Source organism: Nannobrachium achirus, assembly GCF_963921795.1.
Source record: "Nannobrachium achirus genome assembly, chromosome: 23".
Classification (NCBI taxonomy): domain Eukaryota; kingdom Metazoa; phylum Chordata; class Actinopteri; order Myctophiformes; family Myctophidae; genus Nannobrachium; species Nannobrachium achirus.
Window position 1 is genome coordinate 42,921,107 of NC_137830.1, and position 14,492 is coordinate 42,935,598.

The 14,492-nt window shown below is 43.3% G+C and overlaps 1 protein-coding gene across 1 annotated transcript; it reads right to left on the reverse strand.

The window, feature by feature from the left end:
• Positions 1-870: 870 nt before the first annotated feature.
• On the reverse strand, positions 871-3,624 carry avpr1ab (arginine vasopressin receptor 1Ab; the record flags this gene model as incomplete). The annotated part of the gene is made up of 2 exons (XM_080754383.1): positions 871-1,163; positions 2,664-3,624. 2 exons carry the CDS (start codon positions 3,622-3,624, stop codon positions 871-873), a joined length of 1,254 nt encoding a protein of 417 aa, XP_080610509.1.
• Between the last annotated feature and the right edge of the window lie 10,868 nt (positions 3,625-14,492).

Consider the following 14,492-nt stretch of genomic DNA (forward strand, 5'->3'; position numbering starts at 1 on the left):
TACATAACAGTGCAATCATGGCTTCAGATCCCATAGTCAGCAAAAACCAAATAAACAGCTTAAATTTGGGAAAAGTGAAAAATATATGTCAATGGTCAATGCCCATGTGGAAGTTCAAATCAATTGGTCAATCCACTGAGGAGAAAACGCGGTTCCAGACAGACAAGTTAATTTTATTTTTTTGGATGTGTTAAATGTGATGCCAAAAATGTATGGCTTTCACAATGTGATTATTAAAGAACTGTACCATATGTAGTAATTGCAGTGTGCACGTACGTGTGTGTGTGTGTGTGTGTGTGTGTGTGTGTGTGTGTGTGTGTGTGTGTGTGTGTGTGTGTGTGTGTGTGTGTGTGTGTGTGTGTGTGTGTGTGTGTGTGTGTGTGTGTGTGTGTGTGTCATTTGGAAATGTTTAAATATCACCATTATATACAACATGCCCTGGTGCCAAATCGTGTGCAAGCATACCTTGCAGCAGTAACCATATCCACAGTATATCTACAGTATATCTAATCGGAGCCTGTGCACAGTGTTCTTGACACCATGACACCATGTACTGACATTTTTGACAAGCCATATTACTGTCGTACGAACAAAGTATAAGTCAGGCTCAGGTCCTGTCCATTCTTGTCCCGACAGAGATAATATAATAATAATAATAATAATGGATTACATTTTTATAGCGCTTTTCTAAGCAAGTTGCGAACTCAAAGCGCTTTACAATGGTCCATTCATTCATACATTGGGAGGTGAAGCGGCGAACAGTCAACGCCAGCGTCCTCACTTCCCACATTCACACACCAATGGTGGCAACTGACAAGCTAACACCATTGTATACTGTCGCTTTAGCTGTGAAACAGATCCATCGGGAGGTCAGGAGGACACATACAGGACTGACTGACAGTTTTTGAGCGCGGGAATAGGATTGAGGTCTCTGAACGGCTCTGACAGCCGCGGGGTCTGGAGGCGGGACGTGGTGGTCCTGCGGATGCTGCTGTCGGAGTCCTGGTTGTGGGCGAACCTGCTGCGCAGCCTGCGGCAGCAGGGCAGGCAGTGCAGGAAGTCGGACAGGAGGTGTCCGCTGAAGATCATGTAGATCCAGGGATTACAGCAGCTGTTCAGACTGGCCAGCAGCGCGGAGAGAGTGACCACCGTGTTCTCTGAATCTGGAGAGAGGGGAAAGGGGGTGGGACTCAATGAGTTGTACTGTACATTTCCATGGGGTGTTTATGCGTTCTCTCCGCAGGGGGTTGCACTGTGTTAAGGTGGTTGCACACTGCTGCGTTTTTCGGGCCGAATATCGAAGTGAATTTCGGAGCACGCAAATAAAAAATCAACCTCACGTTATGTCAGTCACGTTTGCACACTGCTGCCCGTTTCGCGCACCACTCGGTCCCTTGCTCTCTCTATCTCTCTCTCTCTCCTTGCCCTGAAAAACGCATTTCGCAACGAAAAACGCAGCAGTGTGCAACCACCTTTACTGAAAGACTAAATATTTACGCTCTTCCTATACAGTTTGTAAGTCTTCTTTCACCCCCAGACAGACAGTTTTGTAATCAGCCTTATGCTCCAAAGCCTGAATTCTCACATTTTTTGTGTCATATACTGTAAATTGTCTATAGGAAGCGGCTCTAAAAGAAAACAAAGGCCAGGGGTTTGAATAATCAAATATATTTTTTTAAGAAATAAAAGAAAAATTATCAAATCTTTCATTAGTCCACTGCCAAATGAAATCTTAACATCATTTGGCAGCAATTGATGCATGCCCTTTTGACATGCCATCTTTCATATCCACGCATGGTGTAATACAGGAAAAAAAAGAGACAAGAAACAAGTTTCCATTGTTCTAAAATTACACTCCCCCGAATTCATGCATCTGAGAAGATATTGTGCCAGGAACCCCCATAAAATATGTAACATTTGCAACATATGGCAACATTTCCCAACATTTTTAATTGGGCTTAAATTAAACTGTTTTGCTGGGGACCGCATGGAACCCCCTCATGCTCAAGGACTCCAAGGGGTCCCCGGACCCCACTTTGAGAACAGTGTCCTACAGTATTATTCAAAAAGGTTTGTCTACTGTAACGCACTACGGTGTTATGCATTTTGCTTAATAATACTTTTAAAAACGTTGAGCTTAAAGGTGTTTAATGGTGGTTTATTGTGCGTAAGGAAGGCTGTGTGGATACATTAAATGTTGATTGATTGACATTGGACAGGTCATTTAACCAATGTTAAAATGCAGTGGTGTAAAGTAAGTACATTTACTTAAGTAAACTTTTGAGTTATTTGTAGGCTACTTTACTTGAGTAGGCTATTTCCAATTTCCAATACTTTTTTTCTACTCCACTACATCTCAGAGGCAAATATTGTAGCCTACTTTTACTCCACTACATTGGAAACCTTGACTCTGTAGATTTTTATTATTGCAAAACATACATTAACCACTTTAGCCATATACATTTGAAAATGTTTGAAAATGACCTACAAGCTCACAATGGGATGTAGATTTTTATACATTTGTAAACGTGAAATGGGACATTCTACATAATGAGTAGGCTTTCCACCACTGGCTTATTGTGACTTTGGTGCGTAATGCGTAAAGACGGCAGTGTGGATAGACTGGACACTGGTTATTTAACCAGTGTTAAAATGTGACCTACCGTCCCATGAGAAGGTCTCGTCCCACACCGACCACATCTGCACGGTGAAGAACGGCGTCCAGCACACCACATACGCCAGCACGATCACGAACGTCATCTTCACCGTGCGTAATTTGGCTCGGCTGATGCTGCTGAGCGAGCTCCTTCCCAGGAGGTCGTTCTTGGTGGCCTCGGCCGCCGCGCACGCACTCCTGCGCGTTTTGTACTTGAGGTTTCGCCAGATCGTGTGGCAGATGAACCCGTAGCACAGCACCAGCACCGTCACGGGCACGACGAAGATGCCCACGGTGATCCAGGTGATGTACGCGCGCACACCCCACGGCTGGACAAAGTGCCCCCAGCAGTCGTAGACCTGGGAGCCGGGTCGGACCTCGCTCAGGGAGAAGATGCAGTACTGGGGCATGCTCAGGACAAGGCTGAACACCCACGTGGACACAATCATAACGTAGGCGCGCTGCGTGGGCTGGTGCAGAGTTTGCAGCGGGTGGCATATGGCGATGTAGCGGTCCAGTGTCATCATCACCATCATGTACGTGGAGGCGAACATCCCCAGCACCTGCAGGTGTTTCACTATGCGGCACAGCACGTCTGGCCCATAGAAACGGAAGGTGATCTCCCAGCAGAGCTGCGGGAGGACCTGGAAGAAAGCCACCACCAGGTCCGCCAGGCTCAGGTGCTTGATGAACAGGTGCATGCGAGACAGCTTCCTTCGGGTCTTGCACATGGCCAGCAGCACGCTCACGTTCCCCACGACGGCCACGAGGAACGTGACGCTCAGGACCGTAATCTCGATCTTGGCGACCTCCTCGTTCCGTCCAAACGGATCGCTGTCATTGTGCGCGCCGCTGGCGTTCGCGATGTCACCTATCAGCAGTTTTTGCCTCAGATTCAAAGCCACTGTCCGGTTTTTGTCCGTTAAATTACACGCGAACTCTGAGGGGATCTCCCCGGAGAAGTGCATGTTCCCCGGTGCGCATCCGCGCGCACAGAGGTGACTGCTTTTCTGGGGCAGTCCGTCTGCAGACTGCCTGCGAGCTCGCTTGACAATTCTTTGATTATTCCAAAAGGTGTGTGCGCTTACCAAGCTTCATCTGGATGCACTAGGACAATAATGTTGGTGAAAATCCATGGCATTGTGCAGTGATCCATGTGCATGTTTGCTCTTTTGCGGTAAGCATCAGTAGCCTAACGCAAAACGCATAGTGTAAGTGTTGCGTTGGCTCCCAGCCCTTTATAAGGACTATTACCCACGGGACCAGTGGCCACCTCCCGGTTCCCTCCCCTCCCACCCCACAAACAGCACAACAAATGAGGAGAAAAGGTGGTGTTTGCCCAGAATTCTGCCTGGCCCTTGTTGGTAATAAACAAGTGCCCAAAAAACAAACAAATATTGGTAGTTTTATTACATTTTATTTGTGAAAATACAATCAAAACAGAATATTGACATACTATTAGTTATCATAAATATTTCCAATTCTCAGTTTCATATAACTAGAAAGTGGTGCTCCACTGAGTGCATATCTCCGCCAGGCTGGATTGCCTAGCCAGGCAGGGTTGTTTGAACCATGGGTTGCAGCTGTCAGGTGCCCCATATGGGCAGAAGTGGAAGTGGGTCTCAACCTTGGTGGGTCCCCAAATTATTTTGTGCGGGTCCCCAGTTAAAATATGATTATTTTGGGGTTCACGGCCTGAAAAGGTTGAGAACCACTGTTCTACACAGTCAGTTTCGGGGAATAAAAATCCCATTTGTCTTCTCCAGTGGGGTTTATTATCAGCAAGAATGTCTCAACAATTCCATGTAGACTTATACACAAGGCTCCTGGTTGCATGATGCTATGCTCCTGTAGAAGCCACGTGTTTGTATATATAATACATTTGGTTCAACATGTTTAATTCACAATGACATAATACTGTCAATGGTGGAGCCGATCGCATTATATCGAAATATCTATACTTTCTAGTTTCTATAGCCATAACACAGACACACGATCATAAGTCGTCATTGACAATCGTAAAAGATTATTTTGTCTGGAAGTAGGGGAAAGATTTAAAAAAAAGATTTAAGTTTACACTTAACTTCTTGCCTTTAGCCCTATTTTATCATTAATCGTGTGACAATATCATGTGAGAATAGCTGATGTACAAACTCACACCGTATCTTAGCATGCTGTAAGCTTGTAAATTTGCTATTTTTAAAATGTGTTTAAAAACAAACAAGAAGTTTATAATGATCTTGATGTTGAAGTATGTTCAGAAAATTGTCCTGCTTCTGAAGTAGTTCCACGGGACAGTGAGGAATGTGTGCAGTGAATGGGGAATGTCTATAGACTGCAAAGTGAACCAAACCATTGGGAACTGCATGGTGCGTGACAACTTGATGTCAGTTTACTTACTTACCTTTACAGAGTAAAGTAAACTGACACATTCTCGTCAATGATGTTGAAAGAATACAGTGAACCTAAATAAAAAGAAAATCAACATATATGTAAAAGGACAACATGATGCTGCCTGTTCTATGACTCATCATAATCTGTGCACAAAACCATTTCATATGATTTCCCTTTTCTTTTCTTTTTTCTTTAATGTTTGATGGGCATCATCTAAACGCTGATAATTGTGCCGTCAGCCTAAGTGGATCCTCTGTGCTCTGCCTTCCCGGACAAATGTAATTAACATGATTAAAATTGGTCAATTATTTGATTTCCTATCACCCCATTTCATAATAAAGTCCTATACAGTGTAAATATAACTCTGACTGACGGTGTAAAAATGTATTCTGAATATTTTGCTGTCTACCACCCACTCCTCTTCACTACAGAAATGTAGTTGTGCGTTAAATACTGGCATTGACGTAGGGCTACTGTATAAGCTATGTACTGTGTAAGTGTGAGTTGGAACACACTCTTGTATGGCTGTATCTGCGGAGGGTGGGGGACAATATGTCAGTGATGAAATGGTGTGTGTGTGTGTGTGTGTGTGTGTGTGTGTGTGTGTGTGTGTGTGTGTGTGTGTGTGTGTGTGTGTGTGTGTGTGTGTGTGTGTGTGTGTGTGTGTGTGTGTGTGTGTGTGTGTGTCTTATGTTTGGATTGGAGTGTATTAAAGAAACGGGCATATCTGAAAAATAAGCTGATAATAACTTGAGTTATAGCGTTTGTTATCTTGGTGCAGTTTACTGTGACCTCACTGAGGATAACTGAGGGACACATTGTTGACAATGTACCAAATTAGTCCAGCACAGATACATACAGAATCAGGCTTTATGTCACCACATTTTGTAGTGTATCAATATAGTTGTGTTTGAAGGCCCAATATTTTGTTTTATATAGACATCACTTATCGACTATAGTTCAGACCAAGAATGATAACTATGAAGATAACTATAGGCCTATAGTGATTGATGTGAGCGTCTACACTGATAACGTTCTGTAACCATGTTGAAGCCCTGTAAATTCTGATTGGATTTCGATTGGCTGTCTGTGTTTCTACTGCTCATCAAATGAATCACTCAGAAAATGATTGCCACTGTCGTTGTTGCCATAGTTGTGGCGTGTTGTGAACTTGTGAGCGTGTACAGCAGTTATTTTTACTGATAGTTTTCATTGTGCTTCTTTTTGGTGAATGTTTGCCTACTTTGACATGTGCAGTATGCAGGGACATGCTGGGCCCCTGATTCAGCCCGGGAAAAAGAGTTGGAGAGGCCCTCACTGCGCGCTATAGAGAGAGATCTCTCTCTCTATAGCGCTGCTGCTACGCAAAGATTTGTGACAAAGTGACAAGCAAGTGGGCCAATTACATGAGTTATATTTTGACGTTGGGTGGAAACCTTGTATGTCCAAAACCATTTGTTTTGTATTTATAATTTTAAAAATGATTTAAACTCGCACCGCGAGGCGTTGTGTGCTTGTAGATCTGCTGTTTTCACTACTTTTGTGCGACGGCCTTGTGTGATGAAGCAGGGCTTTGCTTTGCGAAGAAATGTACAAATTTGAAACTTGGAGATACAAGGTTTCTGCCCGACAGTGACGATTTACTTTGTTGGCCGCCCAAAATGGAACAAAGGCAGACATTTTATTTACATTTCTTTCCTAATGGCCGGGAATGAACCGGCGGATCGGGAGTTGTTCCGCTTTTCCCAATGGCCAGCATGTCCCTGGCAGTATGGGATGGTTAATTATCGTTCTTGGTGTGGATGGCCCTTTACTTTATTTCAATTTAGATTTTTTTTTTTATTAATTGGGGGTAGGAACCCGTCTGAAAGGGTTAGGTTGCACACCACTCCAGTTTCTTGTCTGATAAGTGGAACAGTTGATTGGTGCATTGATTGAAGAGCTCTCTGTGTCAACCCCATGTTGTCTGAACTTAAGGCCAGGTAGAAATTGCTCCCTTGATGTTGGGCTGAAAAACTAAACATAATTTCTTGTACTTGTTGCCTTACATGGCAACTGAGCAGCCAGGGGCGGCCTTAGTAATCTGGAGGCCTGTTTCAAGAGCTATTGATGAGGCCCCCCCACGCCACCGCCAGCACACCCAGGCCACAGTAGCCACGCAACAATCGCACACAGAAGTTGACTTATAGTCAATGACTGCCTGCTATTTATATATTATTATTATATCACTACATAATGTTATAGCATTGGCCTAAATGGCGTTATATTAACAAGGTTATATGATTATTTAAAAGTGTTATACGTGTGTTGCAAGTTGAACAAGGCTTGCTGGCTAGCTCTTGGAGGCCCCCTGGTGGCTGAGGCCCGTTTCAATTGAAACTGGTGAAACATAGCTAAGGCCTCCCCTGTGAGCAGCATATCTTAATGTTCAATCTATATGCAGGAGAATTAGATCTAAAGTCAGGGAGGCTGAATGCGTTTTTCATGCCAATAAAGGAGGCAGGCCCAGATGGAGAATTATGTAACCTATCGTATCACAACAGTAATGGCCGGAGCTGCCGTCTCATGGATTCATTTAGCCGTTATGAAACCTATCAGACTCCCACCGTAATTATGCACGCTCTTATACACACAAAGACTCCAGACACTGTGCCATCTTGCACACACGCGCGCGCACACACACACACACACACACACACACGCATGTACATGCGCGAGAGCGTGCACACACACACACGCACGCACGCACGCACGCACGCACGCACGCACGCACGCACACACACACACACACACACACACACACACACACACACACACACACACAACACACACACTTAAGTGGATAAGAGAGAGGTGATAACATGCCAAAAGTCATAATGAAGATATGAAACATGATATGAACTCATGCCTGCACCTTAAGATTTTAACTTATGGAGTCCACTAAATCCATTTCTTCGTTGTGCTGTGCCACAGCCACAGAGCTGTTTGCAAATACAGTGCATGTTAGCTTGGCAGTGTTTGGTGGTACAGTAGGTGTGCATTGGTATCATTTGACATGTCGAATGCTGTGGTGTGTGGTAATGGTTTGGCACGGGCTGCCTGTTTGATATGAGTGGCACACTTTGTTAGTTTAGGCCCTGCCTCACCGTATTTCTCATTGCGTCAAAGCAATTACCGGGTCTGGGTGTGATTGAGTGCAGTGCTGAGGAACACCATTTAATGGACTATATTTAGGGTTGACTTAATTAAATGTAGCGTGTGTGTGTGTGTGTGTGTGTGTGTGTGTGTGTGTGTGTGTGTGTGTGTGTGTGTGTGTGTGTGTGTGTGTGTGTGTGTGTGTGCATGGGTGCATGCATGTATTCTTTCAATTGAATTAAGCTAATACAATTTGAATTGTATGTTGATCAAATCACTCTGATCAAATTGCAACTCTGAAATGACTTAGACCAAAGTTTGGACACAAACAGAACTCTCACCAAAAAATCTAAAGATTCAACATCTCTTCTCCAGCGCTCACCTAGCATGCAAAACACTTAGTGCAGGGGTCTTTAACAGGGGGTCCGGGACCCCTAGGGGGTCCTCAGAGTTACTACAGGACCCCCTAGGGGTCCCGGCTTACTTAGTGAGCTAAATGGCCAAATTGTTTACTTTGAGAGGAAGTGGTTTGGACTTACTGTAACACCCACACCACCAGAGACATTATTTTCTAGTCCTAAGCAGTGGGGTGGGTTTGGTGTCCCAAATGTGGAGTGGATATATAATGCCACAAGGCTGGCTCACTTGATAAACGTTCCTTGACAAGACTGTCAGAGAACTTGCAAGATCTTCTCTGTTTCTAGATATGAAGCGGCGTAAAGTGCCCCTGGCAAGAGAGGGCAAGCCAAGTTTCCTGGGGCTCAAAAGAAAGCCCAGCCTTAAAATGGACACACATGGTTTGGGGTGTCATCAGATTGGCCTGACCTCAGTGACCTTAGTGTGAGAACTGGAGTATCCCAGCGCTGGGTATGACCTGACTTGGACGCTGTAGCAGTTTCTGATGACATTATTACCAACTGTTTGATCTCAGAAAGGGCTCCTGTTATTTGATTCAGAACATCATTCATCACCAGTCAATGCACCGTGTAGGTACCGTGTCATTTTACAACAGCAAAAACGATAACACTAGACTGATTTAAAACTACAAGGAAAGCTAGCACGCCTTCCTACTGTAGATCACACTGTCGCCCATAAAATATTCAAAGATTAGGCAATTGATGAGGATATACAATCACCTTTACAGTCAAAGCCAGATTACAGGTCCTTCCAAACAGACTCAATCTTTCTCTGTAGTACCCTAATACGTTTCCTCTTACTGAAACCACAATCCAGTTACTGAAACTCTGTCACATATTCTGAATAGCTGCTATGTACCGGTATATAAGGGAATGTGCATTTCTAGACACAACATAATTGTTGACCTACTAGTTTGTTCATATGTTTAATCGTCTGCCAAAATCTATAAGCACTCTTGTGTTTCAACTGCCTTGCACAATAATGAAAATGTTGAATTCTCAGATGTCACAACTAATAAATCAGATGTTGTTGATGAGGACAGTAGAGAAGTGACCATTTTAGAAGTGGCATGTACATTTGACCACAGTCTGGAAGAGGCATTCCTTACCAAGGTGCTTAAGTACAAATGTCTTAAGGATGCTATTTTACAGCTTGGTTACAAATGTAAACAGCTTGTGTTCATATTTGGAAGCCTCGTAATGTCCATAAATCAGTTGTGAGAGGCCTGCAGAACGCAGGAATGCCCAAGCCAAGAGCTAAGGCATTGGCAAAATTCTGTTCAGTGTCTGTGATAATTGGCAGTTGCCATATATGTGACCGAGGCTGGAGAAAAGTTCCATAAGTAGGCAATAGTGAAGTCCATCAAGTTAACAAAATAGGTTTGATTTTGGATTTTTGGTGTTTATCCTTTTTTTCCCATATTATCTAAGAGTGTGGGCCCTATTATGATCCAGGTATTATGCCTTATGCCTTAACTTCTTTGCCTTTTTTTACAATTTTGTTTTTGTTTTTTAAATATTTCAAATAGCTGATCTGCAAGTTCACAACGTGCAGATGTAGATCAGCATTTGAAGTATTTAAAAATGTTTTTCAAAATAGTGAAAAAAGGTAAAGAAGTTAAGGCATAAGGCATAAGACCTGGATCATAATAGGGCCCACAGTATGTTTTAGAACCTTCTCATTGCAACAGATAACCATTTTAGAATCATAAAACAGCTTAAATTAGTTTGTAAACAGAGCTGTGTTTTTGTGTTTCCTTACACCCTTCTGGGGGTGGAGACACACATTAACATGTCAAAGCCAACATTTACATCTGCAGTTTCTGTTGGCTAATGTGTCGCTGTTGTTCTCTGGTTTGAGCTGCAGAACACCACCAATAGGTTAGGGCATTTGAGGGGTGGAGTTAACAATCCATTGTACACACCCCTTACCTGACTGCCAGTAGTGTGACAAACTTTGAGAGGCCTTTACTCATCATTCAAATAAGCAGAGAATCCAATGAATGACACGTCATTTGAAAGCTTATATTCTGTACTTTCAAGATCTGCAAAAAAATGAAAAAAGACCAATGCCTACATATTATGGACCTTTTCTCCAGCCTCGGTCACATACCGTATGGAGGAGGCAATGCTTCCTGTATACCCATGCCATGATCTGTACCATGACATATTGTTGTTGAGTTTCCCAACTTTGTGCATCTACCATTGTCCCAAGGAATCTGAGCACAACGGGGCACGGGGGTGTGGGGGGAGGAGTCGGACACATCTTAGGACTGGGACGCTCTGGGATCTTGCCCTTGCTGGGACTTCCTCTTTATAGAAGCATCTTTCTATTTTATACTACCAAAATATACAATCTTTTGCTCAGATAACTCAGAAATGTATTAAAAGAAAACTTTTTTACAGTCACTAATTCCACGTCTGACACTTGTAGCAACAGCTACAGAGTCTATAGGCTCATAGTGTTAAGTCACGCATGCACGCACGTGCGCACACACACACACACACACACACACACACACACACACACACACACACACACACACACACACACACACACACACACACACACACTAATACTAACGCACACGTACATAATGTATATAAATGTTGTGAATTTGGCACTCCGTGAGGCCCAAAGAGTCTCCCTCTAACTATGGGGTGATGGTTCAGTTGAGTCGCTCAAAACAAGATGACACCAGGCAGTATCACACGACAGCATCTAACGTTTATTACACAAATATGACTCCAGTACTGGACACATGACGTAACCAGAAGAAAGTGAGACATTCAAAAGAACATAATGTAGGAAAACAACAGATGCATCTCGTATCGTTGCACACAGGCGTCAGTCTATCTGATAAGTTCAGAGAAGGCCATGGCATCAAGAGTATAACGTAGTTGAGAGTGAATCAACACATATTTACTAGGTCAAGCAGATAAATGTCAGTCCTAATCATATAATCATAACAATATACTGTGTGTGTGTGTGTGTGTGTGTGTGTGTGTGTGTGTGTGTGTGTGTGGGGGGGGGGGGGGGGGGGGGGTGTGCGTGTGTGTGTGTGTGTGTGTGTGTGTGTGTGTGTGTGTGTGGGGGGGGGGGGGGGGGTGGTGTGTGTTTGTGTGTGTGTGTGTGTGTGTGTGTGTGTGGGGGGGGGGGTGTGTGTGTGTGTGTGTGTGTGTGTGTGTGTGTGTGTGTGTGAGTTTGTCTAGCTATACTTATGGGGACTAAACGCATGTTCACACAGTCACCTGCAGGGGACCTCTGACAGTATGGGGACAAAATAGTAGGTCCCCACAACGGTTAGGGTTAGGGTTAGGTTTAGGGTTAAGGTTATGGTTAGGGGTTAGGTTTAGGGATAGAGGTTAGGGAAAGGCCACAGGACTTGCATCAAAATTAATGGAAGTCTATGTAATGTCCTTACAAGTGATGTATATAGTGTGTGTGTGTGTGTGTGTGTGTGTGTGTGTGTGTGTGTGTGTGTGTGTGTGTGTGTGTGTGTGTGTGTGTTTGTGTGTGTGTGTGTGTGTGTGTGTGTGTGTACACAGTATAATATATGTATTTAGTGTGAATATATAAACTTTATTACAGGCTCAGGGCCCACAGGGTAGAAAACAATACATTTACATTACAAACATAACAATACAAATAAAAACAGAAACAGTACATTTACCCAGCCCCACCGGAGTCAAAAGAGTCAAACTCATGCCAGTGTCCTCTAATATTAGACATGTACCTGACAGAGCTACGTCCAGGGTCTTGACATCAGTCCAATTAATCCATTTAAGGAGCGATCCAGTCTGCACATGAACTTGTAAGTAAGGTTCCTTAATAGAGCCATGAAGGTGGTGAGACCTAAAGAAACAAAGAGCTCACTGGCCCTTGTGCTCCTGGGTTTCTTTAACAGTATTTGAAGGCAATCATAGGCTACTTGCTGCTTCCGTAAGCTCTCTTTCTTATACTTCACCCACAGAGGGGCTGTATATAGAGGGGTGCAGTAAGCTCAAAACAGGTTTACCTTAACATCAGTAGTACAATGGTGAAATTTACGAACCAACATATTTGCTTGTACATAGAGCATTCTCCTCTGTCTAGACATATTCTCATCATCCTCAAGGGTGTCTGTAATAAATACTAATAATGTGATATTTTGTACTTTTTTGCCTAGAATGAAAAGGTTATTTGCAGGGGTGACCTGAGACCCCAAAAAACCTCTCAAAAGTCAAAACCACTGGTCTAAGGAGCACACATTTTATAAGCATGCTGACGAGGTGTTGGCACTGGACAACCATCCTGCGATTTGCATTAAAAACATTTAAGATTAAAGCCTCACCATGTACCTTTTATTTAATGAATAAAAGGTCATTTTGTCCAATTTGTATGGTAGAGCAGTGGTTCTCAAAGTGGATTCCAGGGACTCTGTGGGTTCCTTTAGGGGGGTTTAAATTGACCCAATACAAGTCTGTAACTCTGACAGTGTACAAATGGAACCAAATGAACCCTAACGGGTCCAGTTGGTTCCATTTGTACGCTATCAAATTTTCCGAATGTCTGTCTGAGTGAGTGTCTGTCTGTCTGTCTGTCTGTCTGTCTGTCTGTCTGTCTGTCTGTCTGTCTGTCTGTCTGTCTGTCTGTCTGAGTGTCTGTCACAGCGTTTCTCCTCAGTGGCTGGAGCAATTGATCTGAAATCGCATCACCATTAGCATATGAACACACCTGACATAACTGTGAAGCCCGTTTGTCACTTTCACAAATCATATGCTGTATATTAGCATTTTTATGGTGTATCTATATCTATTCTGCATCTAGCTTGAGGCATGTCTATTCTGCATCTAGCATGAGGCAACATGTTTAACCAGCTGTGTGTGTGTGTGTGTGTGTGTGTGTGTGTGTGTGTGTGTGTGTGTGTGTGTGTGTGTGTGTGTGTGTGTGTGTGTGTGTGTGTGTGTGTGTGTGTGTGTGTGTGTGTGTGTGTGTGTGCGTGCAGGCCGGTGGCGGGCTGGGGGTCGGTTGTCTGGCCCTGTTACAGATTTTGTCCAAAAATCATGTAGATCGGTACACAGTATCTCTGTAGCCATTAAACGAAACGGGTATTTCTTACATTGATGCTCCTACATATTATCATGCAAGCACCAGTTAAAGTTACTTTCGTTTCCATCCCTCATATACTGTGTGCACAGTGCACAGTGCATCCCATAACCCACACACTGCACATCATTTCGGAGCTCATATCTTTGAATGGGTAAGGGCTAGTCAGAGTTAAAGGAGTAGTTCACCCCCAAAATGACTTTTTTTTCTATTGATTAGTCACGCCATGGAGAGTAGAGTTCAATAATATTTTTAGTTTTTTGTCACATTCAAAAATTTGATTCGAGTACATTTACCCCCATTGATTCCGGATGGGCACCCGTTAACACAACACAACTTATATTTGTCTCCCTGCTCTTCTATTGAGACATTTAGATCATGTCAAAGGTCATGTGTCACCTAGACATAGGATCTGACACGAATTCTGACTTGAAGATTCAATGTATCCCCCAAAGCAAGCAGGCCAGCTCTATTAGTTCAATGGTAAAAATGCCAGCACTTTGCGCAGGACACTGGGTTCAAATCCGGGGTAAAAGAGGAAAGTTACATAGTGCTGCTTTAAGTACACATGTATTTATCATTGTAATGGCTATACAAAATAGTATATAGTGGGCATGTGATTTGGAACCAGAATACTCTGACAAACCTGACAATAAAAGGTGACTGACGAAGTAATTAATACAAGAAACAACAACATTGTTTTATTGCCACCTTTATTGAATACAATGGGTCATATTTTATGACTTATTGAATACAACGGGTCATATTTTATGACTCTTTACGGTGACTTGAATTGTAGAAC